The sequence below is a fragment of the Glandiceps talaboti genome, chromosome 18, assembly GCF_964340395.1.
Source record: "Glandiceps talaboti chromosome 18, keGlaTala1.1, whole genome shotgun sequence".
In the NCBI taxonomy this organism is placed as follows: domain Eukaryota; kingdom Metazoa; phylum Hemichordata; class Enteropneusta; family Spengelidae; genus Glandiceps; species Glandiceps talaboti.
The window spans coordinates 7115976-7143188 of NC_135566.1; the positions used below are offsets into that span (position 1 = coordinate 7115976).

At 35.2% G+C, this 27213-nt stretch overlaps 2 protein-coding genes across 2 annotated transcripts in view; one reads left to right on the forward strand and one right to left on the reverse strand.

Annotated features, from left to right (window-relative positions):
* LOC144449319 (voltage-gated hydrogen channel 1-like) overlaps positions 1-18316 on the reverse strand; it is a 30309-nt gene extending 11993 nt beyond the window's left edge. The window contains exons 1-3 of the mRNA XM_078139837.1: positions 18189-18316; positions 17133-17406; positions 668-980 (exon numbers count right to left, since the gene is read on the reverse strand). Of these exons, the coding sequence (XP_077995963.1) occupies positions 668-980; positions 17133-17406; positions 18189-18250 (649 nt within the window). The 5' untranslated portion in view covers positions 18251-18316. The remainder of the gene's footprint in view (positions 1-667; positions 981-17132; positions 17407-18188) is intronic.
* Positions 18317-18656: 340 nt separating this feature from the next.
* On the forward strand, positions 18657-27096 carry LOC144449321 (PRKR-interacting protein 1 homolog). Its single transcript, XM_078139841.1, has 6 exons — positions 18657-18788; positions 23261-23339; positions 24037-24137; positions 24700-24785; positions 25068-25120; positions 25286-27096. The coding sequence occupies exons 1-6, from the start codon at positions 18657-18659 to the stop codon at positions 25390-25392; spliced, it is 558 nt and encodes a 185-aa protein (XP_077995967.1). The 3' UTR covers positions 25393-27096.
* Positions 27097-27213: the final 117 nt, after the last annotated feature.

Consider the following 27213-nt stretch of genomic DNA (forward strand, 5'->3'; position numbering starts at 1 on the left):
TGGGTTGACATACATATCAAAATGCCCAAAATACGGCTAAACAGAATGAATTGACATCAAAATGGATCTTCAACTTGTAATGACAAGGCCTCTTACGTCACACAAATTTTCCCCAGCTGAACTGAAGAAAACTATTTAGGAGTAATATCTATAGGTATACATTAAGAAGGCCATCTTTTCCATTTTTCCAGTCTTTCTATGCATGATTCATCATCCTACAAAGTGGGTCTATAAATATCCCCAGCAGCACCATTAATGCTTACCATTCTAAATCTTGTATTTATCACGTATATGTACTCCATTTAATATTCAAAAACAGCTGCTAAATGTAGTGAGTAATTGACTTCAGTTAGTGTGTGTATTAATAAGCCATCGGCAAACTATATGTAGGTCTTTCTATATTCACAGAAACATATTCTGGACATAACCACGAGGCAAGATGTACTTAAATCCTATCAATTATTTGTAGATAAAATGATCCTGAAACTATCTGCAAGGTTTGATGGAGTCTTCCCTTCTTGTTACATTAGGAAAACCTAGACATAAATCTACACGACTTTAAAATTAGTCTATACAACAAATAAAAAGTAAAACTAAGTTTATAAGTTGCCATGGTAACAAAGTCATTACTTCAAATACACAGCTCAGTATCAAGCTCTCAACTTACCATTAAATATGCGTACCACTCTCCATAAACGGAATATAACGAGCAGACCCATAATATTATGGAATGTTTCCGGTGAGATAGCATAGGCAATATCAAATGCAAACGAGATGAGGACAATGATAGCGTCAAAGACTTCCAGCTTGTGTTTGAAGAAGTCAAGTTTCATACAATAGATACGAATAGAGATTTCAACCATGAAGACACTGAGGATTGCGATACTGCAGTAGTGAAGGATCTCACTAACGTCGTTGCTAGAACCTTCCTCATGCTCAGTTTCATTCAAACAGGGACATTCTCCAGAAAAGTTGTTCATCTACAGATAAAATCAGAACAAGCTAGATCAGTAACAAGCGTGCACATCATTTTGGGAACAAACTTAGGTGGCAAAGCCCAGTGAATAATTTGTTCGCCTCATTTACTGATTCTAAAATTGTTTTCATTAATATGCAAATGAAATATTCAATATGCAATTATGTAGCTATGGCACAAAGTTGTCATAACTCACAATACAAGTGATGAAGTCTATGCCAAGTAGAATATGCAAATTTAACTAATTGATATGCAAGCTTTATTGTATAAACTGATAACATTATATTGTTTTATCCAAAATGTATGCATGTACTTGCAGTTTCAAAACACTGAACCCATGAGGGATAGCCCGCACTGAACTTCTTGTTTATATACTTAAGAACTATCCAGTATAAATAAAGATTATTTTATTATTGTTATCATTAACAGCTTAATTAATATACACATCACAAATATTTTTCTAGTTTCTTATTATACAACCAGTATTGCCTCATTTTAACCCAAATAGAAGAAGTATCGCACTATAAAATTAAACTGCTTTCAAAAGAAAAAATTCATCAGATATGGAACAAAGTTTCAAATCTGTATGTATTTCAATAGGTAGATACAGTTGGCTATAATACATGCAAATACGCAAAGTGTGGTAAGAATTCCATAGTCTAGGCACACAGTTTAAAAATGCCTGGCTATCACATGTCTTGGTCTAGAATTCTTTAGCTTTGTTAGCAGAATGAAGGGAATACGTTGGTGTGTAACTTTGCAGGATAGAACCCCATGAAGGCATTCATGCTCTGGTTTGATGAGCTATTAACAAAGAAAATACTTGGTATATAGCTATATCACACTTAATACAACTAATTTCCTCTTCATCATACACAAAGTCATATCATATTAGTGTCGAGTGATTTCACATGCCAATGTATCGGTTTGTAGAAGATTGCCAATTAATTTTCCATAGTAAGGTAAATACCACAGTCATCTAATCAGGTCCTATATTATATTTAGGCAGTCTTAACTCTTTCATTTCAAAATGTTCATTACTCTGAAGCCCAAATACCAGTAATCTAATCTCTATAAATAAACCTTTAAATGGTTTGTAAGTTAAACCAGGATTTTTCAGGATTGAGAAAAAAATGTTTATATTGAAGAGAAACTGTGAAAGAGCATACATGTGTCTTGGTATAGCCATACATTTGTATGCTGTGTTGGAATTGCAACTTCAAGCCAATGTAATCTGTGCTATTACAACTTAAACTTTATGTAAAAGTGAATTCTACATACATGTGTAGCCATATGTTATGATGGAATTGCAAGCAAATGTAATTTGTGCCATTACAACTCCATGTCAAAGTGAGTTCTATGTCAGTGTCTTTGTTCATAAATTGCATATATAAGCGATCTTAAAATAGGTAATATCTGATTTATCCAAGTTCCCTAAGTGTACCAGTAAAACAAGTAGTGAGCTCAGGTGTACCATTCTTTTTGTTACAGGTGGTAAGTACACTGTAGGTAAAATCTACCCAAGTTCCCCAGGCGCTTTACTAGAGTCTCCTACCAGTGTTTTTGTTAAAGGCAGTATAAATAGATAAAATCTACTTGAGTTCCCCAGGTATTTACTAGAGTCCCCTACCAATGGTTTTTGTTAAGGTTAGTAAAAGGTAAACTCTAACTGAGTTCCCATGGGTTTACTGAGGTTCCCTACCAATGTTATTGTTAACAGCAGAAAAAAGGTAAATCTACCAGGATTCTCTGAGGTTAAATTACCATGTACTCCCCAAAACTTACAGGGTACAGGGTAACCCATGCAAGCTTTATCAGACCACCTCCCCTTCCTCCTGTTACCAGATTCCCCAATCTTAGCAAAAACATAATATATTTAAGTTCCACCTGTCATCAAAGTGTACTCTAAACTGATCTTGATCAAATTCTAATTACACTGATCCAAAACGAGGCCATGTGCTCCCTCCAGTGATAAGATCTGGATAATTTCATTTTTAAAAATTAAAACAAATTCGCTATAAGTAGAGGCAAGTAAATTGACAATGATTTGGATCACATTTTATTCATGGTGACAAGGCTTTTGTAGTATTACACCTCAAAGGTATATCTGCATGGACACCCATGTCTACAAAAAATGTCATGCATATAAATTGTACATTTATACAAGTACAATATGATGGCTGACTGTACATCTGTCTACATATGTTGGTTTTTCAATCAATATGCCTGCATGCATGTCACAAATGATATGATATATGAATCTTTAATGATTTTCAACGCATATACAACTAAAATTATTAACTTGCATAGTCATTTCATAACTACATTTTCAACACAAATCCTGCAAAAAATTGAAATTGAAAATGTTAATGTACAAATCGGAAAATCTCTCATTATCTGTCTCAGTCTATATTTGACTAATAAGTACCAGTATATCTTATCCTGCCCAGTGGCACCTGATTTTCCCTTCTGCAATGCGGATATGGTTTAATTTTTGATGAAACGAAATAATTTCAGACCACAATTGACACAAAAAGTACTAAGCTTAGGGATATTTTTCTCAAAGCAACCAGCCAATTAATAACTGTGAAGGTCTTAATGCCAATTAGAAATGAAAAGTTAAACCTATACATTCCCTATCCTTTTTTCTCCTCAACATAACTATAATCAAAAATGACACAAAGAGAATTCAATATAGTACAACGTACAGCTTTATTCAGTGTACATGCTTATTATTCTGTCCATAAATTCCATCACGATAATCACTATTGAGAAACTAGTGGTTCATCCTACCCTGGAGATTAGAGATATATATATGTACTCGCCAAGACTATGAAATTTCTAGATATCAACACATCTTGGTAACGATGGTCTGTGCTCTATTACATACGTCTGATTTATACAGAAAGTGGGACACAGTATCTATGACAAGTACAATTTAGATTTCTGCTAGACTAGGTACAAAGCATGAAATTTCAAGATATCAACATATGATAGCAAACGAGGTCTGTGCCCTATTATGTCAGATTTATAAAGAAAGTGAGATACATAATCTATGGCAAGTACGTTTCAGATTACTTAACTAAATTGGATAAAAAGCAAGATATTTCCAGATATCAATACATCAATCCTAAAACATGTTCTCATCTGTGCCCTATTACATCTGATTTAATATACAGAAAGTGGGACACAAAATCTATTTACTATCTATGTCAAGTACGTTTTAGATTTCTTAACTAAATTGGGGACAAAGCATGAAATTTCACGATATCAACACATGGCCAAGTTAATTTTCCACATCAATCACTAGAATTTACATCTGTGATAAATCTAACAGAAAATAGAAGACAAAATCTGTGACATCTTGGATCTGACATAGCAATTCTCTTGGATCTGACGTAGCGATTCTTTTGGATCTGACATAGCAATTCTCTTGGATCTGACATAGCAATTCTCTTGGATCTGACATAGCAAATGGATCTGACATAGCAATTCTTTTGGATCTGACATAGCAATTCTCTTGGATCTGACATAGCAATTCTTTTGGGTCTGACATAGCAATTCTTTTGGGTCTGACATAGCAATTCTTTTGGATCTGACATAGCAATTCTTTTGGATCTGACAGCAATTCTTTTGGATCTGACATAGCAATTCTTTTGGATCTGACATAGCAATTCTTTTGGATCTGGCATAGCAATTCTTTTGGATCTGACACAGCAATTCTGAACACAGCAATTCTGAACTAAATTGGGACAACTTGTGTGCATGAAATCTCCAGATAAGTCACTTAATATGTGTTCTGTGTCCTATACATTGTACCATATAGTTCATTAATACCCAGAATGTAGTCTGGATGCTAACATGGTCTCTAACTATTAAACCATGTGTTAATCAGAATTAGGCTGCCAAGAATGTGGAACACGTACAATCTATGACATGTAGATCTCGGATCTGACCATGTAATTCTAAACTAACTTGGGTACTATGCATTGCATCTAACTGACAGATCTGTTTTATTTTATTTTATTTCTAAATAATAACATCATGGTGGTCTATAAACCCAAGTGTCCATGATGAAGCTATAAATTGTCAAATTAAACAAAGCCACAAAACCTCAATTAACACAACTAACCACTGCAAAACCTCAATTAACACAACTAACCACTGTAAAGCCACAAAACCTCAATTAACACAACTAACCACTGCAAAACCTCAATTAACACAACTAACCACTGCAAAACCTCAATTAACACAACTAACCACTGTAAAGCCACAAAACCTCAATTAACACAACTAACCACTGTAAAGCCACAAACCTCAAATTAACACAACTAACCACTGTAAAGCCACAAACCTCAAATGAACACAATTCACCACTGTAAAGATACAAAACGTACCTCAAATCAACACAACTAACCACTGCAAAACCTCAAACCAACACAACTAACCACTGTAAAGCCACAAACCTCAAATTAACACAACTAACCACTGTAAAGCCACAAACCACAAACTAACACAACTAACCACTGTAAAGCCACAAAACCACATATTATAATTAAAGCTCATGATAAGACTTGCTAGAGAACAAATTCTGCTGATTGCTGAAGTTAATGATTTCACATGACAAAATGATGAAATTATTAAAAGTACCATTCAAAATATATACCTCCTCAAGCATAATTTATGAAAACTTGGGAATAATATAGATGATTTGGAACTTAGTTTTGACTCCTTTTGAGTACCATAGACATAGATGTAAGTTGTTGTGACGCAGAACGACCAGGGTATTAAACCCATATTTTTTGTTTGAACGTGTTCTACCTGGCATGTGTTTAATATACTTTTTATTATAGTAGTAGTACGCAGAGAGAGAAAATGTTTAAGGTAAACATGGTGTTTTCAATATAGTTTCAATTAGATAGCAATTCTTCTAAGAGACTTTCAGACTTATTGCGAGTGTTCAATCTCATTCACTTGCAGAATACAAATTACACTTATAAATTGAATTTCAAATAAAGCAAACAATACCTTAAAAGTTCATGGGGGAGGAGGGGGTAGTAATCAACTAAACAAAGTATGATGTACGTAATGATTGCTGAGGATTATTTAGTTATTGATAGGATTCAAACATATGCCATATTTTACAGTAACTTTATTGCTTTGATGTAATCAAAATATTGTATTTCCAAGGCTTCAATAGGCTCTAGAAACATTTATCTAGACAACAATCCGCTAAAGTTTGACACTGACACAAAAAGGGTTGAATGTTCATAGGCTGTCAATTAAAAATGTGATGCATTTTCATCTGTTTACAAGCAAGAAAGCAAACAAGCAAGAAGCAAACAAGCAGGTGTTTTTGACCGTTGACACAGAAACACCGAAGATGGAACCTTTCAAAAACAATGTGCATGTGCACCTGTAAACATAACGACAAGGTTTATGGGCATGCATAAGTACGTCATTGATGGGGTTATTCCTGGAATTTGTTCATTTTCGAATTGTTGCATTTTCGGTCATTTACTCTATGCTATTTTCAAATGTTTCCATTTTCAGCCATTTACATACACTCTGTTATCTAATGGAAAATAGATCGCTTTCAAAATAATCCACTTTCAGCAGCTGAGCATTTTCAAATTTTTGCAATTGTGATGCAATTGTGCACACTGTCATGTGTGTTTTGTCATCACTATGTAGATGATAGGTGCAAACGCACCAAAATAGTTGCATTTTCATTTGTAAACGGCATCATACAAATGAGGCCTCAGCTATCAACAACTAAGTTTGGAATGATAAATGTATGATTTATATCATAAGGAATGAGAATTCAATGACCATTATATTACTTTTTGGCTGATCTGATATCAATGTTCTGTAAACAAGGCGTAAGCTGGTCAGAATATTTGGAAACCATTTGAGTTGCTATTTGTTGAGACCACCCAGTTTTCATTTCTAATTTTAATATTATATATTTGACAAGACATTTAATACTGGTACCTATCTGACTTTATCATATATTCTCACTTTCAATGAGTAGCTGTTTTTCACATTTCAATTACACACGGGAGATGATACTAATTTTAAATATATATAGTGTTACTAATACACTATAAATCATTATCTTATCAGTTGCAGAGTTCTGACTCATCTTGGGATGATGACACTGTCATCATGCCACTAACCACTGACCCCCCCCCCCCCTGTGATGATTACACTATCCAAGGTGATGCTACTATCTAATGTCTTCTCCTGTCCCCCTAATCTTGTCATGATGACACTATCCAAGGTCATACCACTAGCCACTAACCGTTCATGCCCCCTACCCCATCTTGTGATGATGCCAATATCTGTGATGATGCCACTGTCCCCTATCTTGTGATGATGCCAATGTACGACATGAAGCCATAATCTATACAACCCTTCTTCACCCATTCCCTATGACCATTGCATTCTTCCACATATCAATTAATAAAGTAACATCTGATAAAAGAACTCTCCCAGAAGCAAAACAAATTCCAGTGACATATCAGTTACAAAAAGATATCATATGATTTGTGAGTTATTGATCTGGTTACCAGCCTACCAGCCAGCACATTTGTACTTCTCCAAATAACATAATCGTTACATTTTAATATTGTTCTATTACTACATGAAGTAGAATGACATTTACTGGTTGAAAATGTAATGATTTATACAAAACAAAGCTGAAAATATAATGATTTACAAGAAACCAGTTAAAAATATCATTTATACGAAACCAGTTAAAATGTAATGATTTACAAGAAATCAGTTAAAAATATAATGATTTACAAGAAACCAGTTAAAAATATAATGATTTATAGGAAACCAGTTAAAAATATAATGATTTACAAGAAACCAGTTAAAAATATAATGATTTATAGGAAACCAGTTAAAAATATAATGATTTACAAGAAACCAGTTAAAAATATAATGATTTACAAGAAACCAGTTAAAAATGTAATGATGTACAAAGAAACCAGTTAAAAATATAATGATTTACAAGAAACAGATAACTTGGAGATCCATGTATCCATCTGACTTTGGATAGAATGTCTCCTTTGCACACCAGATTGTTACTAAATAGTATCTTCATAACAATAACTCTTATTATCAAAATATTTGATTGTGATAAATTTTTCGCTCTATTTTATATACTGGCTAAAGCAAAGACTAACTGAGCTGAATACATAAATAGTCATCTTTGTGCAAGGTTTGCTTCATAAGTGACAGAGAAAAAGCTGCAGAAGAAAGGAGCTGCTCAAAATACAGGTTTTAATAGTTCAGATTCTATACTTCTAGTCCAATTCTATGTACATAATTGTATACATGTATAAAACTACATTGTGAAGCCTAAAGTCACTAATAAGAATTTAACGTACTGAAAATGTATTTATGAAAAATTTAGTGGGATGGTAATTTAAGGCGTGTAATGCATACCTTAATTTAGCAGACAGTACAAGGGGAAAGTAGATACTACTGATGGAATTACTAGCTGATGGGAAGACAGGTATGTATGTGGTCATGTGTGCCTCAATAACAACTGTTTGTACAAGTCAGTGTACAAGTCATTCATATGTCCTTATATGGTCATATTGTAACAAGTGCTCTTTAAACTTACTTTACGCTTGTACTAAAAATCACATTGTGGATAGGCAATGTTATTAACGACAGGTACATGTATGTATTTATGTATGTGTATGTGTATGTGTGTGTGTGTGTGTGTGTGTGTGTGTGTGTGTGTGTGTGTGTGTGCCTGAAAAATAATGGTTTGTCCTTGAGTCAACGTACAAAGTCACTCAAATGTCCTTATATGGTCACCATATGGTAATCATATGCAATTTGTACCTGTATAACCAGTAACTGTTTGTCAAAGTCAATTTACAGTCACTGCAATGCCCTTATATGGTCATAAGGTAATCATGTTTGCAATTTGCACCTGAATAACTTTTTATCCAAGTCAATTTACAGTCACTGCAATGCCCTTATATGGTCATATGGTAATCATGTTTGCAATTTGCACCTGAATAACTTTTTATCCAAGTCAATTTGCAAAGTCATCCAAATGTTCATATATAGCAATCATGTACACTTTGTAACTGAATAGCAATTGTTTGCCCAAGTCAATTTACAAAGTCACTGTGACTCAAATGTTCATATGCAGCATTCACCAAGGAATTAAAAGTTTTCGCCTAGTCACTATAAAAGTCCCTTCAATGTCCTTATTTGGTCGTATGGTAATTACTATACAATATGTATCATCAGGATAATAAAGGTTTTATCAGTCACTATACAAAGTCAACTGAATGCCCTTATATGGTCATATGATAATTACTTATATGCCCTTATATGGTCATATAGTAAATATGGTTATATAGTAATTAAAATTGTATACACTTGCTTCAGGATAATAAAGGTTTTATCAGTCACTATACAAAGTCAACTGAATGCCCTTATATGGTCCTATAATAATTACTTATATGCCCTTATATGGTCATATGGTAATTAACTTGTATACAATATGCATCAGGATAATAACGGTTATATCCAGTCACTGTACATATCATACAAAGTAGGGATAGTGTTAAACACACGTCACATGTTATGAATGGGTTCTATAATCTGTATAATGGGATATCCAAACATTGCATTAAAAGTGAACACATTCTAATAATTGATTTCACAATGTACATGTAGAGCACTCAACCATGGATTGAATTATGTTCTCTTGCCCTGACATTATTCAAAACTCTTTTATATCAACTTCAACGTATCTTGGCATTGTTGAACCCACTAATGGAACCATTTATCTACAGTATTGATTTTTTATTGAAGTCATTTATGGGGTCTTACACGATATAGGCAGGGTAATCAGAATGCACAGTAATTTGTACGAAATAAATGAAAACTGAAAGACTAAAACAAAATTTCTTGACGTATTTTACTCTGTCATTGAAGAATCCCTACAGGTATGTTGTATACAGTTAATTATAACTAACCTCCAAAAATGAGGTCGAGAATTAGGAGATTATGTATTCATCCTGTCTGTCTGTCTGTCTGTCTGTCTGTCGGTCTGTCTGTCTGTATGTCTGTTTCTCTGTGTCTGTCTGACTCTCTGTCTACCTTTTTTGTCTGTCTCTGTGTTTTGTTTGATTGATTGTCAGCACAATATCTCAAAGAATTATGGATGGATTTAGATGAACATGAGAAAAGGAGAAATTGATCAGATCTTGGTGGTAATATGCTATTCCACATCTGGTTAGCAGGCCGAGGCATGGTATTTGGAGTATCAGCCATGATGCACCAACTGGCACCCTAGATATTGGCAGAAGTGAGTACTCCACTAGAACTGAGTGCCCTTTAGTTTCGAGAATGCATGTTCATGGACTCTGAGATGAAAATTCTACTCACAAAGTTAACGTTTATGGAAGCAAATTTCAAATTTTATCTGACGTTTCATCAGCATCATACATAATACAATGTGTTCCTATTTTTCAATAGATTCAATTATACTACAATGCATGGTATTTTCTCCTAATTAAATGTATTTGATGCAAAGACTGCAAAATCTGTCGCTTATGTAACCACTTGCTATTCCATGTCGGGGCATATTACAGAAGCAGAAACAATGATGGGTCCATCTACATATTCCATTATTTATGCACATACTGAGTTGCAGGATCATTTTTCACCTATCTATCACCCTCTACAATTTCTCACCACATGAAATTTGACAATATGAAACCAGATATGTCTTCCACCTGTTGTATAGCTTGCTGTCTAAATATTGTTATTAATTTTATATTCCATGGAAATTAATAGAGGTGTATTAATACATAATCAATAATTTTAGACTCTTTTGCCATCTAGGACTGAAATAAATCTACTATTTACAATGCGTCTGATAACATAGTCTTCTATGAGATTGCAAACATGCTACAACTAAATCAGAAGTGAGATGAATTTTACCCAAATCAGATTAAAGTCTGATGGAGGACTCAGCTCATTTTTCATTTCTTATTTTCCATCTCTCTTCAAGTGCTCAACCGAGAATGTCAACAACAACAACAACAACAACAAATGACAATTTAAAAGGAAATCAAGGTGTCTATCTTAGCAAACCAATGCCTCATTACCGGAGTAGTATTTTCAAAATAATCCCTGTAATAGTGTAAATCATGCATTCTACTCTACTGTACTACACTGTGAATCTCTACTCTTTGGTATCATGTGCCGTGTCTCTGTGGATTTATCTATAAAAAAAATTCCTGTAACAGAATACATAATATTACAACTATTTTGTCAACTATAATCTCCAGAACAAAATATCAAGAGTCACATCAAATTTTTATCCCAGTGTTAACTACAAAATAATTTTTTTACAGATTCCTATCCATTTCACAGTGTTTTTGTCAAGGGTGATAACTAGGTAGAAGCTACTAAGTTCCTTAGAAGGTGCCCCACCAAAATTATGGTATAGAAATTTATCCAAAGTATATCAGATATACCCCTTTCAGATACCAGAGTTCCTAAACCTTAGCAAAGGCAGTGTGTCATTTACTATATTTGAAAGGAACAAACAAACACACAACAAAATAAGTATCTATAACCCTAAACTTTCACTTTCATGTTACAAAGAAAATCTTTCTGGTTAGCATTACAGTGTTTTGTATGGAACACGTCATAATCCCTACAACAGGACATGACCCCATGACCCCATGACCCCATGACCCCAACTTTGAATCCTGTATTTTAGACCTTGTCAACCCAGGAAATTAGGAAGACAGTTATGTATTTTCAATCTATAATACATTCAATACTTGTAATAGATTCTTTTGATTTCATCATTTATTGCTTTGTATAGTAATAATACAACTTACACAGCTGTTGACAAGGTGTATATGTGACAAGCATTTCAATTATATTGACATACATACATGCATGCATACATACATACATACATACATACACACATACATACATACATACATACATACGTACGTACGTACGTACGTACGTACGTACGTACATACAAATGTACGTACACACATATACATACATACATACATACATACATACATACATACATACATACATACATACATACATACGCATGCACGCACGCACACACACACATAACCATACATACATATATACACATACATACATCATACATACATACATACATACACATACATACATACATACACACACATACATACATACATACATACATACATACATACATACATACATACATACATATACACACAGACACACACACAGACACACACACACACACACACACACACACACACACACACATCCATAGATACAAATATGGTGACTTCTTCTCGTCATGTCTTACTACTACGGAAAGCAAGCTATCGTCTAAGTAAGACAGACACAAAACTATTGTTCTTCAATGTCATAGATTTATACACAAGTGAGTGATAGTGGTGCTTTGGTTATGTGGATATAATCACCTTGTTGTCAAGATAAAGATAAATATATGTATGAAACTGAATATGCCACTACTCTAGGAAAACTGGTTATCAGAGGATGTACCACCCTACTGTGAGTGTGGGTGCATTTACATTAACATCCACTGATAGCTAATATCAACGTCATACTGCACCAATAGTTTCAGTCTGAGTCTGAGTAAAGTTCCCCATGGCTGATTCTCCATTGTCGCAATAGATTTACATGTAGACCAATTAATTTGATACTTGCTGTAGTCAACAATACATGAACCTTATTCACACTGGCTGTCAGATTAGCTAAGAGAGCAAATTTCATTAATTTAAAAGCTTACTTCAATAAGTGACTTTAATACCTCTAGCCCAAAGACTTAATTACCTATCTATCTGACTCAATCACTCCATTTCTAAACATCTTGTGTTTTTCTCAGATTTATTGGATTATAGTGAGGACGGCGAACATTGTGTTCATTGAAAACTAAACGCCTTTCTTTCTTCATGAAATTCAAATGATCAAAGTAGAAGGAAATCACTGCCAAATTAATATGAATTTTTTCTTTTATAAAGAATAACACAAAAGGGGAAAAAAATAAGAACATTTTTTTTGTGTTCATTGCTCTGCAATGTAAAATACCAATTATTATCAGGCCTAACAAAATAAATGTGTGGTTCCGATTACACTCAATTTTTAGAATAGGTGGGGCAGGTAGATTTTAAATTTTTTTTTTTACATATATTTTTTTTCATATGTGAGTGTCTAGTTCAGGTAGTTATGTTTTCCGTTGTTTTCCATATGGTCTTCATGTTATCAGTTTCTTCCCCTCAGCCATTACAGATTGGAAGAACAGTTTTATATTGTCTTTTTAAGTTGATATCAGTTTCCACAACCACCATTTCTTACAAGACTTCACATTTTTCGCAATTTTATTTATTTTTTCTTGGATATGTAAAAATAAAAAGTTTAGGGTCAGGTAACCGGGACCAAACAATTCTTGTAGGCTTAACAAAAGCCCATTACATGTCTAGTGTTGAGATTCAGAAATTGCATTTAGGTGATGAGATCGTTACTTCCTGGGTTTACACATCGATAACAATGTATTTTTAACTTCCAGACATGCCTGTAAACTGTACATGCACTATAGTATTGGACAAACTGTACTTACACCATTGTACCCTGCTTTACATGAAAATGTATAGAGTATTGTGTAACTATATTGATAACGCCTACAAAAAAACATACGCTGGATGATTCCTGTAGCACTACTGAACCTCCAGTTCAGTTGTGCTAAAAAAAAAAGTTGTTTGGTTCCGGTTACCTGACCCCACCTATTTTTTCACTGCCGACCCTAAAATTTTTTTTACATGTTCGAGAAAAAAATAATAAAATCGTGAATATTGTGAAGTCTCGCCAGAAATAGTGTTTGTGGAAACTGACATCAACTAATAAAAAGACAATAAAAAACTGTTCTTTTTATCTGTAATGGTTGTACATATGATGGGAAGAAACCAATAACACAGAGACCATTTAGAAAACATGTAACTACCTGACCTAGACACACACACAGAAAAAAAATTAAAATAAAATAAAAAATCTACCTACCACCTATTTTAAAATTGAGTTTTATCAGAACTACACAATTTTTTATAGGCCTAAATTGAGGTAATTTTATGATATATGTCAATATGGGGTCATTCCCAGGTCAACAACATATTATAAACTCTACAACAAGCTTTATTCATTTCTCTTTCACTTGCGGTGTTTCTATGATATAACATTACTTCATCAAATTAAAGTTCTTTACTTCAGAGCCAGGGTGACAGAAACTTTTGGCATATTCTGTTAGATGACTTCCTAGATGATTATCCAACTGGTTACTGAAAGCTACAGATGTACACATCTCTCAATTTTCATGAAGAGGTTGTGTGGTTTCTGCATTTTTCAGAAATATTAAAGTAGAGTGCTACAGTCATCCTACCGTACAGTGGAACGTGCATATGCGGTCATAACTATAAATAGCCTAACAAAATGCTGGTTCTTTTTATACAGTGTGAATAGGATTAGCTTGTACATTCACAATAACAAACTAACACAGACTAGCTTGCTGACATGTTCTCTTTGTGTGTGTTGACAGTATTGTATGTTGTAGATAACCACATTACATTAACCACACCCCCAAAACCTACTTCGAATATTTGGTTTTAAACAATATCACGTATGCACCTGTGATCACTAAAATCATTGAACATGCATACTAACTAGTGGTATTTGTTCTGTTGTGCAATACTGAAAGCATTACTGCCTTTGACAACATTTCTCTTTTTGGATAAACATATGTTACATAAAAACAGAACCCTATGATACATGAGTGGAAGTGGGAGGGGGGCGGGGGTGGGGGGGGGCAGGGGTGGGGGGTGGGGGAGGGTAATGTTAGTACTTTTATATTTGCAATCATGTTTGCAGTGCTTTCTGCTGCACTTTCATTGCCTTTGCCTGGGCAAGTAATAAGTATGTATGGCCACAGACAACCACAAGCACTTGCATAAATAGTCCGAGTATACCACACTGACACTCTGGCATCATTCATCATTGTTCATCATTGTTCATACCACAAATTTTGTCATATTACAGTATAAATATCTTTTTAATATCTACACAATGTAAATCTGCACAATCAAAGCTATATATATACAATATATCATGAAGATTTATACACAGAATTTGTAAGCACAAAGTTTGTAAAAACAAAGATTTGCATATAACTTTGTTTAAGGTTCTTTTCACTTGAACAAGAAGTTGTACAATTATATTTTTTCATATATAAACTTCACTTCGCATGAATCTTAGTTAACTTGTATACATGTAGGTCTACGGATACTTAGTTTTATTCATCAACACTAAATGTGCACGTCCAGTTGGCAGCTCTTTCAATGCAAACTGTTACTTGAGTTTGTCATAATCTAGGTAATGTTTTGACTAGTATGGTCAAAACTATGTCACATACAGTAGATCCAGCACAAGTGCAGTAACCCAATATTGCTGTACTTCATTGTTCAAAGTTGGATTAAAAGCACTGCAAGGCATTGTATATCATTTTAATTGAGTATAATCATGGAGTCATGATGTTTAAATCATCACATGATAGCCAGCTTGAATTTAAGGGTTGCCGGTTTGAGCCTCACCGACGCCCTTTGTTTCTGAATAGTCCTTGAAGCACATTTGTGCCCCAGTCAACCCAGCTGTATAATTGGGGACCTGGTAGGACAAAGGCTTCAATGTGAATGCTTTAATCCTATGTATTTACGATGGCTGCAATGGATTGTGTGCTCCCCAGGGAGTTGAAATGTAAGGGCTGTTGTGCCACTATAGATCCATGCCAGGGTACTAATACACAATGTAATTGCACAGTGGCTTGAACACAAAGCAGAAAAGTGCTATGTAAAATGCATTATCATTAAATTATAATCAACAAGTGTAATTTCACATCTAATATCATATTTTCTCCTGATGTTATTCAAAACATAACATGTTTGTCACTCTACTTCATCTGAATTCACAGTGTCTATTCAGTCATACCAAAAATCAGACAAACTTTTACCACAAAGCCCTTCCACTGCATTATTATATACAATCTGTGTGTAGATACAAAACCTATGAGACGAAAGTACATAGTTTGTAACACTAGCAACCTTTCCCAACATCAGAGGTTTGCCAAAGAGGTCACCGACCTTAGCATCTATGCAATGATATATGTACTCAGTGTCTCCTACAAAGTGGCCCATTCACCCCTTCACATATAATGGTTCAACCCTAGGTCAGAGCAGTGCAGGAGTCCTTGGAATCATATTGCAGTGAATATTTTAATATTTCACATTCATCTGATTTTACTGTGGATTAAAATGATATTACAGCCAAGCTAATGATAACTTGTAGAATGACAGTAAGACTTGAAAGAAAATTACATCACCGATGACATCTTTAAATTCTTAATTGAATCTGATATACCTTGGTCAATTCTACCAAAGACACCATGATTGTATCTTTCCCTACCTCTGACAACATCCTTGAAATTGATTGCTTGGTGGATAAAATTGCATATTCTATGTCAGAGGGAAGTCGCTTTCCTTCATAACATGTGTATCAAATTAAGGGTTGATAAATTAGCAGACACAAACAGTGCCTGAGGTCATTGAAAATGTCAAAGATTTGTACATCCCAATTCTTGTAAAGTACATCACTTACAACGTTTTACATATTTGATAATGTATCCACTGTAAAATTAGCCACTTCAGTTCTTGACCCCTATCACCACTCCTCACACCTTCCCCATTTAATTTCACTTGAAAAGTGAGCATCCAAGTGTTAATGAGAAAGTGGGGGACTGACAGGGGCCTTTTCAAGGTGATATTATCAAATAAATGATTTAATATTGTTTTATTTATTTATTTTCTCCTAAAAAGAATTGTCACAACTCAGTGATCATTTCATGGATTTGAAATTGAAAGGGATGAGAGATCCGATAATGAGGTCATACAGTCATAAAAATTATGGTCGTTGACCTCGCAGCTGCCCAGAGTGTCAATAATTATCACAAAATGACAATAAATTTGATTGAGTGTTCACTGAGAATTTTGAAGGCTAAAAAAAGATGATGTTAACATACCTGCAAATCAATGAGGAGTTCAGCTAACACCAACACCACGTCTATCAAAACCAAAATTACGATTGCTACTTGTACAAAGTGATGATTGAGGAATGCTAACAGTTTGTCTCTGTGGTTCCGTAGCTCGGTTTTCGTCGTTTCATCTTGAGAATCTGAAGTAAGGGAATCACTAGTGTCATCCTTTGTGATGACTCGAAGCTGGTCATCTTGTTTGTTCTCAGTGAGTCTCTTGAAACCGAAGGAGCCATCCATTTTGTGGTATTGATGATGGTAACTGAAACAATCACAGGAATTGGTTATGTACGGAACATGAATTTTACTAAACGTCCACATCTTTCTCAAGACACGAGGCGATATATTGCAGTAGGGAGGCTTAGATCACAAACAAAGACCTCTCCTTTCTAGCTGTAAGAGCCTGACTCGGGATACATCAACTTAAACAATGAATATTTCATAGAACCAAGCCGACCTCAGCGAACATTGTCTTCTCTCCACACGCTGGGGTCACTGCACAATAACAAATCGCTTACTACAGACGTCGGCAAATACAAAGAGTTGCTCACGTGGTTGCCGTGAGCTGTGACGCTCATGCACTTACTCAGTTACTGTGACTGCCACCGTTTCCCTCGAGATGCTATGTACCTGAATCACGCTGATGACCTCAGTTATGATAAGAAAACTTTCAGTTCCGTTTTCTTCATGATGAGAATAAGCACAAGGGAAAATGGACAACCAAAATACTGCCTACTAGTACTATTTTTACGAGTAAAATTACCATTATTTTTTGCTCTGATATGTTTTTGTTTGAAACATCGAAACTAGATAATTAATATTAATTATATGATTTAGAGAATGTGTGACGAAAGAAAATAAAAAGACCGTTTTGATGTGTCATCACCGGAACACGAATGACTATTATGAGCATAACACGATCGACTGAATCCGCCTACTTTTCGCCATTACATTTTGAATCACGCTAGGAGTTTTATAAAACTTTATCGTTTCAAAAATGCGCACTGCCTCCTCTTCAAGTCTCAAATTTGTACATAGCCTTACCCGTTTGGTTCACTTCCTTCGCCTTCGCCTTCTTTTCGCTCGGATTTTGTTTCTAGTTCCATGCAATTCTTCACTGTCGAAAACAATAATAACTTCGGCAATGTTAACCTGTGACGAGTTAAACAACTTTGTAATGTTTACACGTCCTTCGAGTCCGGGGGATCAAGTGACTGCTGAACTTTGATCATGTAATAAGCAGCGACCTCTAGCTAGGCAGCTGTGCATTCAAACTTGTTAAACTTTTATTTTTGCAGAGTGATTCCTCATTTAGTCGTTATCGTATTTTCTACACAGAGCCACATTTCTCTTCGTTCTTCCTGTATACAGTGTAATAAATTCGATGAACTTTAATCGAAGGAAAAAATAACATGAACAAAGTGTATTACAAAAGAATGTTAAGTGCGAAAAACGAATGTATGATAATATCGTCGAGATATCGCTGAGGGCGGATATCATATCCAGAAGAAAATGGCGGATGGAGAGGTTACAGATGGAGGAGATCGCGAGGCGACAACAAAGCCGAAGGAAGCAAAGGTATACGTGCCGAAAAGTGCTGCTGATGAACAACGAATGAAAATTGAAAAGCTAATGAAAAATCCAGTAAGTTGAAGTTATTGAATGATTTTAGTGTGTGCTGTGGGCATATTCAAGATTCACATGATGCATGATGTAGCTGGGTCCCAGAGCTTGGTCCGCTATGATACATGACCATCAACCACATGGATTACCTATTTTCTGATTTCCCCACTCTACACTTCCGGGACAATCAGTAGACAGTTGAAACGAAAGTTTACACAAGGCACAATGATGTACTTTATATTTTGCATTGCTAATGAGTGTGTACACGTAATTTTGAGGTCCGCAAATCTACTTGTTTCTGAGCCTACCAAGCTGCATTTAGTGAATTTATTTGAGGTGAACTTTCTTCTAAAGGACTAGAGACGGTGGGTGAATGACCAGAATTCGAATAGCTGTGGTGCAAAGTCGACTTTCGAGTATATTTGTTCATGCTCTCCAACACGAAGGACGTGAATACACCTTACACTAGTAAACTCGCCAGGTGTTACCAGGCTGCATAATTGATGAGATATGCTGGGCTGTAACGACTGCAAAGAAATCTCTAACCTCGCGAAACTTTGCCAGGGAGACTTGGTTCTCTGCCCTCCATGTGAGAAAAAACGATTTGGAAAACGCCAAGCGCATGTAAGTTCTTCATCCAGTACCACTATTGATCATGCTCGTAGTGTCACTGAATCTTCACCTGAGACTCAATGTGGAGTGGTGATCAACGAACTTTTATGTTATATCACTGATAAGCTTGCCATTCTATCAAATGACATTATTATAAAACTTTGTGTCAATCATTTCAATGATGGTGAAATTGAGAAAGCAAAGAAAATGTTATTCGATTTTGTAGATGACGGGAAATCTGGGCGCTACAAAAAAACGTCAAGGTCAACACAAGAAAACTAACAATATTCAATATTCATTAACTTGATTCACGAGACGGCTTTAAAAGACGATGTGGGCATAAGAATTGGTAGGCCGTATGGTGGAGTGGGAATTCTGTGGAGAAAATCTCTGGCGCAAATTGCTCATCCCAAACTATGTTTTTATGACGACGATAGATTGATAGGATTGCAACTTCGTTACGATAATAAAAACTGCCTCATACTTTGCGTTTACATGCCCACCGATTGTGAAGACAATTTCCATACATATGTAAACTACTTGTCTAAGATCAACAATATTATTGAGTCTAGTGAGTGTAACAGTGTATTTGTAATTGGAGATTGGAATGCAGATCCCAACAAACCTTTTGGTAGAGAATTAAATTCCTTTTGCACAGACCATAAATTTATTCTCTCTGACTGTACTATTCTGAACAATCAATTTACGTACGTCAGTGATGCTCATAACTCAACGTCGTGGTTAGATCACTGTGTGTCAACCACTTCTGCTCATGCTTCCATACAATCGATTGCAGTTCTTTTGGATTACCTTGCCTCAGATCATCTTCCTTTGTCAGTCACTGTTGCTATTGATAATCTCCCATCTCTAGATAGTAACATAGGGGTCACAAATATTAATACCAATAATAAACCGGCTGGTAATCGAATACAATGGAATAAAGTCAAAGACAATCATATACGGAAGTTTAACTCTGTTTCGGACAAATTTCTTCGACGGATTACCATTCCATCTCATGCTTTGTTGTGCCGTAATTCTCATTGTGATTCTTGTCATCACAAGGATAGTATCAATCTCTTCTACCGTGACATTACCCAAGCTTTATCAAATGCATCAACGGAATGTTTTAACAATAGAAATGGCAACTATGTACCCTCGGTTCCTGGTTGGAATGATTACGTGAAGGAAGCGCATGACAACTCAAGAAATGCCTTTAAGCTATGGGTGGGTAATGGAAAACCAAGAACTGGTCCAATTTATAGCATTATGAGCAAGGCTCGTGCCAATTTTAAGCATGCATTTCGTATATGTAGACGTAATGAGAAAGTGGCACGTGCAAACAGTCTTGCAACGTCCCTGAGTAAAAATGACTATAACCGCTTCTGGACTCAGGTTCGCTCCGTCAACTGCACTCCTCCCCTCGCATCAACAGTCGGAAGTTGTTCAGGACAGGAAAACATTGCTAATATGTGGAAAGACCACTATGCATCGTTACTCTCTTCCGTGAATAGCAATGATCACGAGGACTCGGTTAAATCTTGGGTGCATTCACCTGACAACTCGGATATTAATTTTTCTATCAGCAATGCTGAGGTTTCTCACTCGATTAACAGTCTTCCAAATGGTAAAGCTGCTGGTGCTGACGACCTCTCTTGTGAACATTTTAAATATGCTAGCCACAGACTTCACATTATGTTAGCTCTTGTTCTTTCCTCTATGCTGTCGCATGGATATCTGCCTAATAGCTTCATGACGACCATAATCGTACCACTTGTTAAGGACAAAACGGGTGATCTGACTAGCAAAGACAACTATAGACCTATCGCCATCTCTACTGCCGCTTCAAAAATCCTGGAATCTATCATTCTTGATCGTTGTAAAGCAAATCTCACGACCGAAGATTATCAGTTTGGTTTCAAACAAGGTCATTCCACTGATCTCTGCATTTACTTGCTTAAGGAAACGATTAATTACTATCATAATTACAATAGTCCTGTTTATGTTTGCTTCTTAGATGCAACGAAAGCTTTCGACCGAGTTAATCATTGGTTACTTTTTAAGAAACTCATTCACCGGGGCATTCCAAAATATGTTGTTCGTATATTATTGGTCTGGTATCGCACGCAACGTTTCTTCACGCAATGGGGTGGGGCTAGGTCGTCACTGTTTTCTGTTGGGAATGGCGTTCGGCAAGGTAGCATTCTTTCCCCTTACCTGTTTAACGTTTATATGGATGATCTTAGTAGTCAGCTGAAGTCATGTTATAAGGGCTGCAATATTGGTGGCCGAATGATAAACCATCTTATGTATGCTGATGACTTAGCTCTTATATGTCCATCAATTGCAGGTCTACGCTCTCTTGTATCTATCTGTGAAATGTATGGTGTTGACCATGACATTATTTTCCACCCAAAGAAGTCGAAATGTATTTATTTTATGCCTCGTAAATGTTTAATTAGAGTTGAATGTTTACCTTCAGTCCGTGTTGGAGATAAACCACTTAGTATTGTTCATGAACATTCTTACTTGGGTTATACTTTGACAGACTCTATGTATGATGATAGTGCAATCAAGCGCCAAATGAAATGTTTTTACAGCCAAGCCAACATGTTACTCCGTAAATTTCCACACTGTACAATTGAGGTTAAGGCTACATTATTTAGAACTTTTTGCTCGAATATGTACTGCTCACAGCTGTGGTCATTGTACAACAAGAAATGCATTAACAACCTTAGAGTTGGTTATAACAATGCGTTTCGCATTCTGATGGGCTACTCACGTGACTGCAGTGCCAGTTGTATGTTTGTGCAGCACACAGTCCCCACTTTTGCGGCTCTAAGACGTAAATTGATGTACAACTTTTTTAAACGTATCGAAAACAGTCAAAATAGTTTAATTGCAGCAGTGCTAAATTCCGATACAATCCTCTATTCGGGGATTCATAAACTGTATAGAGATTTGTTGTATTTTTAAATGCTTTTATTTGTCCATGTGTGTATTTGTCAGATTGTCTTTTTAAAGTCTTACTTGTTTTAAATTGCCGGTTTTTTTAAGTATAGTTTTTATCTATGGGATGTTTTTGAGCGTGTTTGCGTTCTTTTTCTTTCCCGAAATAAAGTTTAATAATAATAATAATAATAACAAGTTCGTCGTATACTCGTACATAATACTGTGCACAACAAAGGTTATGCAAAGGTTGTGAACTCCAGCAAGCTGGAATGAGGATGGTCATGGAAAGTGTTGTTGTTGTTGTTGTTGCTGTTGCTGCTGCTGCTGTTGTTGTTGTTGTTGTTTTTGTTGTTGTTGTTGTTGTTGTTGTTGTTGTAAAAAATAAAATTATGGTATAAAGGAATGCAGATACCTGTATATTAACATGCACTTAGAGAATTACAAAAAACAACAATAATAATAACTTTATTACCCAACTGCATCATCAGAGAATACAGTAAGGTAAACAACAACAACAAAAATAATGACAACTGCAAAACATTTTTTTAAATATAAAAAAACAATGACGTCACAAAAGTATATTCTTACAAAATAATGAACAAAGTTGCAGAGAATTCTGAAAAGATATTGTTTTTAATTTGTTTGGTGGAGTTCCTATTCTAAACTATACTGCTATGATATGTTATGCAATGCTTTACTGCACTGTAATGTGTACCATACTGTATCTTACTGTACCGTACTATAATGTACCGTACCGTACTGTACTGTACCATACTGTACTGTGCCATACTGTACCGTACCATACCATACCATACCATATTGATTACCGTACCATACCTATAACGTACCATACTGTACAACCAAATATTCTACTAGTAGTACAAAGCACTGATACACATTTACCAAGACGACTGTCATTTGACACATTCCAGGATAAAGAAGTCAGAATTCCAGACAGGAAAAAAGAATGGAAACCCAAAACAGCTCCGGAATTTGTCAGACATGTGATGGGTAAGTATGGGATGGTACCAGTGACCAACTCCTTTAGGTTTGTGTGGCCAATACTTCCAACCCTTGACCCCATTTTAGACCTACTTTGACCAAAAACCAATACCCTGTTTTAGTCCATTACAGGTTTTTAGAACATCAAATTTTAGACCAAAATAGATTTGTAGTAGTCCCATATTAAGGAAATGGTGGATCGCAAAATGTAGTTTTCTATCTTGTATATTTTCCCTCGAGAGGCAACATTTTTGGGGCAATAAATGGCACAGTTTTGATTTGGTAATGGACTGTTGACCTTATTTTTGACCCGAATAAAGGACCAAGCAAAATAAAAAATAATGTAGAACGGACCCTATTTTAGACTCTTCTGTTGAAAAAAACAGACCCCATTTTACACAAAACAACACATATACATAAAGTCAAATACAAATGTAGTAGGAATACAAGTCTATTTGTGTTCTTATTTACTGTGCACTGTTTTGTCTTGTAGTCATATCATAGTTATGGTAGGTTTAAAATATTATAGGCTAGTCAAAATTCACATGACTAAATCTCTTACATGTTAACTACTCTCACAGCGCAACCGTTCTAATACCAGATGTGTAATCATAATCATGAACCCTGTCTCACAGCTTGCCCAATATTTAGACCAAAAATAATCGAAAATTCTGTGTTCAAATTTGATGCTTTATGTTCTCAATAGGTTCAAGTGCTGGTGCTGGTAGTGGTGAGTTTCATGTCTATAGAGGGATCAGACGACGGGAATTTGCAAGACAAGCCTACATTGACGGTCAGGGTCAACAGGTTTGTATGAACATTATTCATTTCAAAGATGTAGGGCCTACTATTTAAAAATCAGAACTACTTTATGTGTGTGGTGGTATTACTCCATATCATGGCCTGCATCAACTCATTCAACTTCAGCCAAGGAAAATACGAGTGACATAAGGGGCCTTGTCACTTTGAGTCTTCAACTAGAAGTGACAAAACCTTCAGGCCATGCATGTTTTCTGGCTAAAGGAAGAAAAATATGAGTGACCTAAATTGGTAATAATGTAACTATACCAGTACAAGTAAGGGTGGATGGGTGGGTGGAAAACTCAAAATATCCCATACATTATGGCTAGCATCCTTGATTGAGTGACTGACGAAGTATATTTCATATTGTCACTTAATCCACTGCACTGCACTGCCCAAGATGACTGTTATCAGCATAAAAATTTGTACATTGTACCATTATTACAACTCAGTTTTCATGTCTAAATATGAACATTGAACATGTATACCACCACTGTTATCATCCATATCATCACAACAACAGGACAATATGTAATAACATGACTTCTTCTTTTTTAACCATTCACAGCAAAGAGAGGATGAGGCATTTCACCAAAAACTTGAAGAAAATAGAGCCAAGGCAGAAGAAAAGACAGCTAAGAACAGACAAAAAAGGTACTATAAAATACTTCCCTATAGTTACTCACTTATGAAAATTGTGAAAAATATTGCTTCCTTTGTCAAAGCCATCTATAACACCGCTTGACTTTGAGCAGATCTGTGACATTTGTATCACAAAATGTGTGTAGGTTAGCCCCCTCTGGTGTTAATGTACTGTAGATGAAGGTAATGATATAACAGGAAGTGCAGTGTGAATTCAAACTTCAGTAAATATTGAAATTTGAATGGCATGGCATGATGAGTAATGTCATCTGGTCTCTACATTCTTTATTTTAGGCTGAGAAAGAAACAAAAACTGCTTGCTAAGAAGAAACAGAAGACAGGTAAAGGTAAGAAAATGAAATTTATTCTGGGGTTGATATACAACATAAAGTTGTGTATCTCAGATTGCTATTGTTAGATTCATTTTCAAAAATAGCATTTGCTGAAATGTGTGTATCATTTGTTACAGTCTGTCACAAAATAACGTACATCTTTTATAAATTTCAAAATAGATGAGGAAGAGAAAGAAGACTCAGAAAATGATGAAAGTGATAAAGTAGACAGTGGAGATGAAAATGATGATGCTGAGGAAAATTGTTTTGTGATTGGAGGAAAGTAATATCAAACATAGCAAACATGGCTCCATGTAGCAACCAACTACATTTTGTACTCTGATTGGCTAATTGAATACTCAAAATAGTCCATCAACCAATGAGAGACTTGGTTTGAGTGGAATATTGGATTGATTTGATGGTACTGACAGAAAACAAGGTTGTTACTGTATCATTGTTATCAGTTGAATGCCATGAAGCTAAAACATAGCATGCCACATACCACAAGATATCACACATGTGACGTACAGGTATTCCATAGCATTATGTGGTGTAATGTGACGCAACTGGATAGACACATTAAAGAGCCATGATTCAGTGCTAGGTTCTCACATTAGTGTTATATCCTATCAGTGAAGCCATAAGGATTACATAGGATCATTCTTTTGTTCTGGATCAACTTTTTCTATAGATATGTCAGGGGACTATTTTGCACACCTAATTTTTAACCCAAACTCCACAGAAGCAAACATTCAGGGATTTGCACTGTGATGTCATTATTGATACCATTGTAATAATAGTCTTGAGTTCATATTTATGTTTTCTGTTAGTGTTACATGGCAGTAGTAACCAAGGAGAGAACAGAGCTGTTCAGTATGGTTGCATCAAAACAGTTTCACCATCATTACCTTGAGAATGTACATCAACTAAAGTGAAACTTTGTGAGTTATTACACTGTCCAGTTTACAGGCATAGACATGGACAACGTTACACATTAATTAAAGCCAGTGAGAGATGCTTAGGTTTTTTCAAGAAAAGCAGTTAGAGATACAAAGTTATTTTTTTTAACAGCAGTGACAGATTTGTTTGAGTTTACTCTATCAAGAGGCATGTGTATATAAAAATCCCTTAGAGGGTCGTGGATTTGTTAGTTTGGGTTTTCATACTGAGTTGACAGGCATTATATATATGTACAAGATATTGTATTTATTAATGCCAGAGAGAAATCTGGAATTTGTTAGTGTGGGTTCATACTGAAGTCAACATCCTAGACTTTAAGATACATTATGTCACTCCGCCCTCACTGACCTGCTCTGAAAGGGGTTGATGTTGATGTGTGAGGGCGCCCTGTCACGCCATACCTTACTGACTACAGATATACATGTACAAGTTAAATCTGTAAGCTAATGAGAGATTTGGAGTTTCATTTGATCGCTGTTTTTATAGTCGACAGGCATGTATGTGCAAATTTAAAAGACAGAAAGAGATCTGGGATTGGGTATTTGTTTTACACATTTATGTTGAGAGGCATGTCCATACAAAATATTTATAAAATCAATGAAATATCTAGTGTTATATGATATGTGTTTATTCTTGATTTTGAAAGATGACAAAAGTGCCACATACATACCAAGATAAGGTAAAAGTGAATCTTGGACAAAAATTCATTTGATATATTTTGAAAACCGACAACAGACAGATATTTATGTTAACACATACAGTTTTATGATATGCAATCAAAAGTCTGACCACAAGGTAAGTTGAGTATTAATCTAAAAGACATGGTGGCACAATTAAAATACAAGTTTTAGTTGAAGAGTTTGGTACTAATAGCACATACATGTACATAACAGTTCAACAGACTTATGTTCTATTATAAACTACATTTTTTTTTCATTTTACCAAAGTCGATTTTATCTGGTCAAATTTCATTATCATGAAGAAAGCCAACTATGAAATTTATACCAATATTTTTTAAATGGAAACAAACCTTCGGATTATTTCATTTTAAACATATCAACAGATGTAAAGTTTTTTTTAATAGAAAATAAATTAAACAATTCAAAACATCAACAATGTGTGTGTGGTATACTGTAATTCTAATGATA

What these genes read in the sequence shown, in the direction of transcription:
- LOC144449321 (XM_078139841.1), top strand. Translation starts at nt 18,657, where the DNA reads ATGGCGGATGGAGAGGTTACAGATGGAGGAGATCGCGAGGCGACAACA. An exon ending in TTGACGGTCAGGGTCAACAG is followed by an intron (nt 24,138 to 24,699) that starts GTTTGTATGAAC and finishes AACCATTCACAG; the next exon opens with CAAAGAGAGGATGAGGCATT. An exon ending in GAAACAGAAGACAGGTAAAG is followed by an intron (nt 25,121 to 25,285) that starts GTAAGAAAATGA and finishes ATTTCAAAATAG; the next exon opens with ATGAGGAAGAGAAAGAAGAC.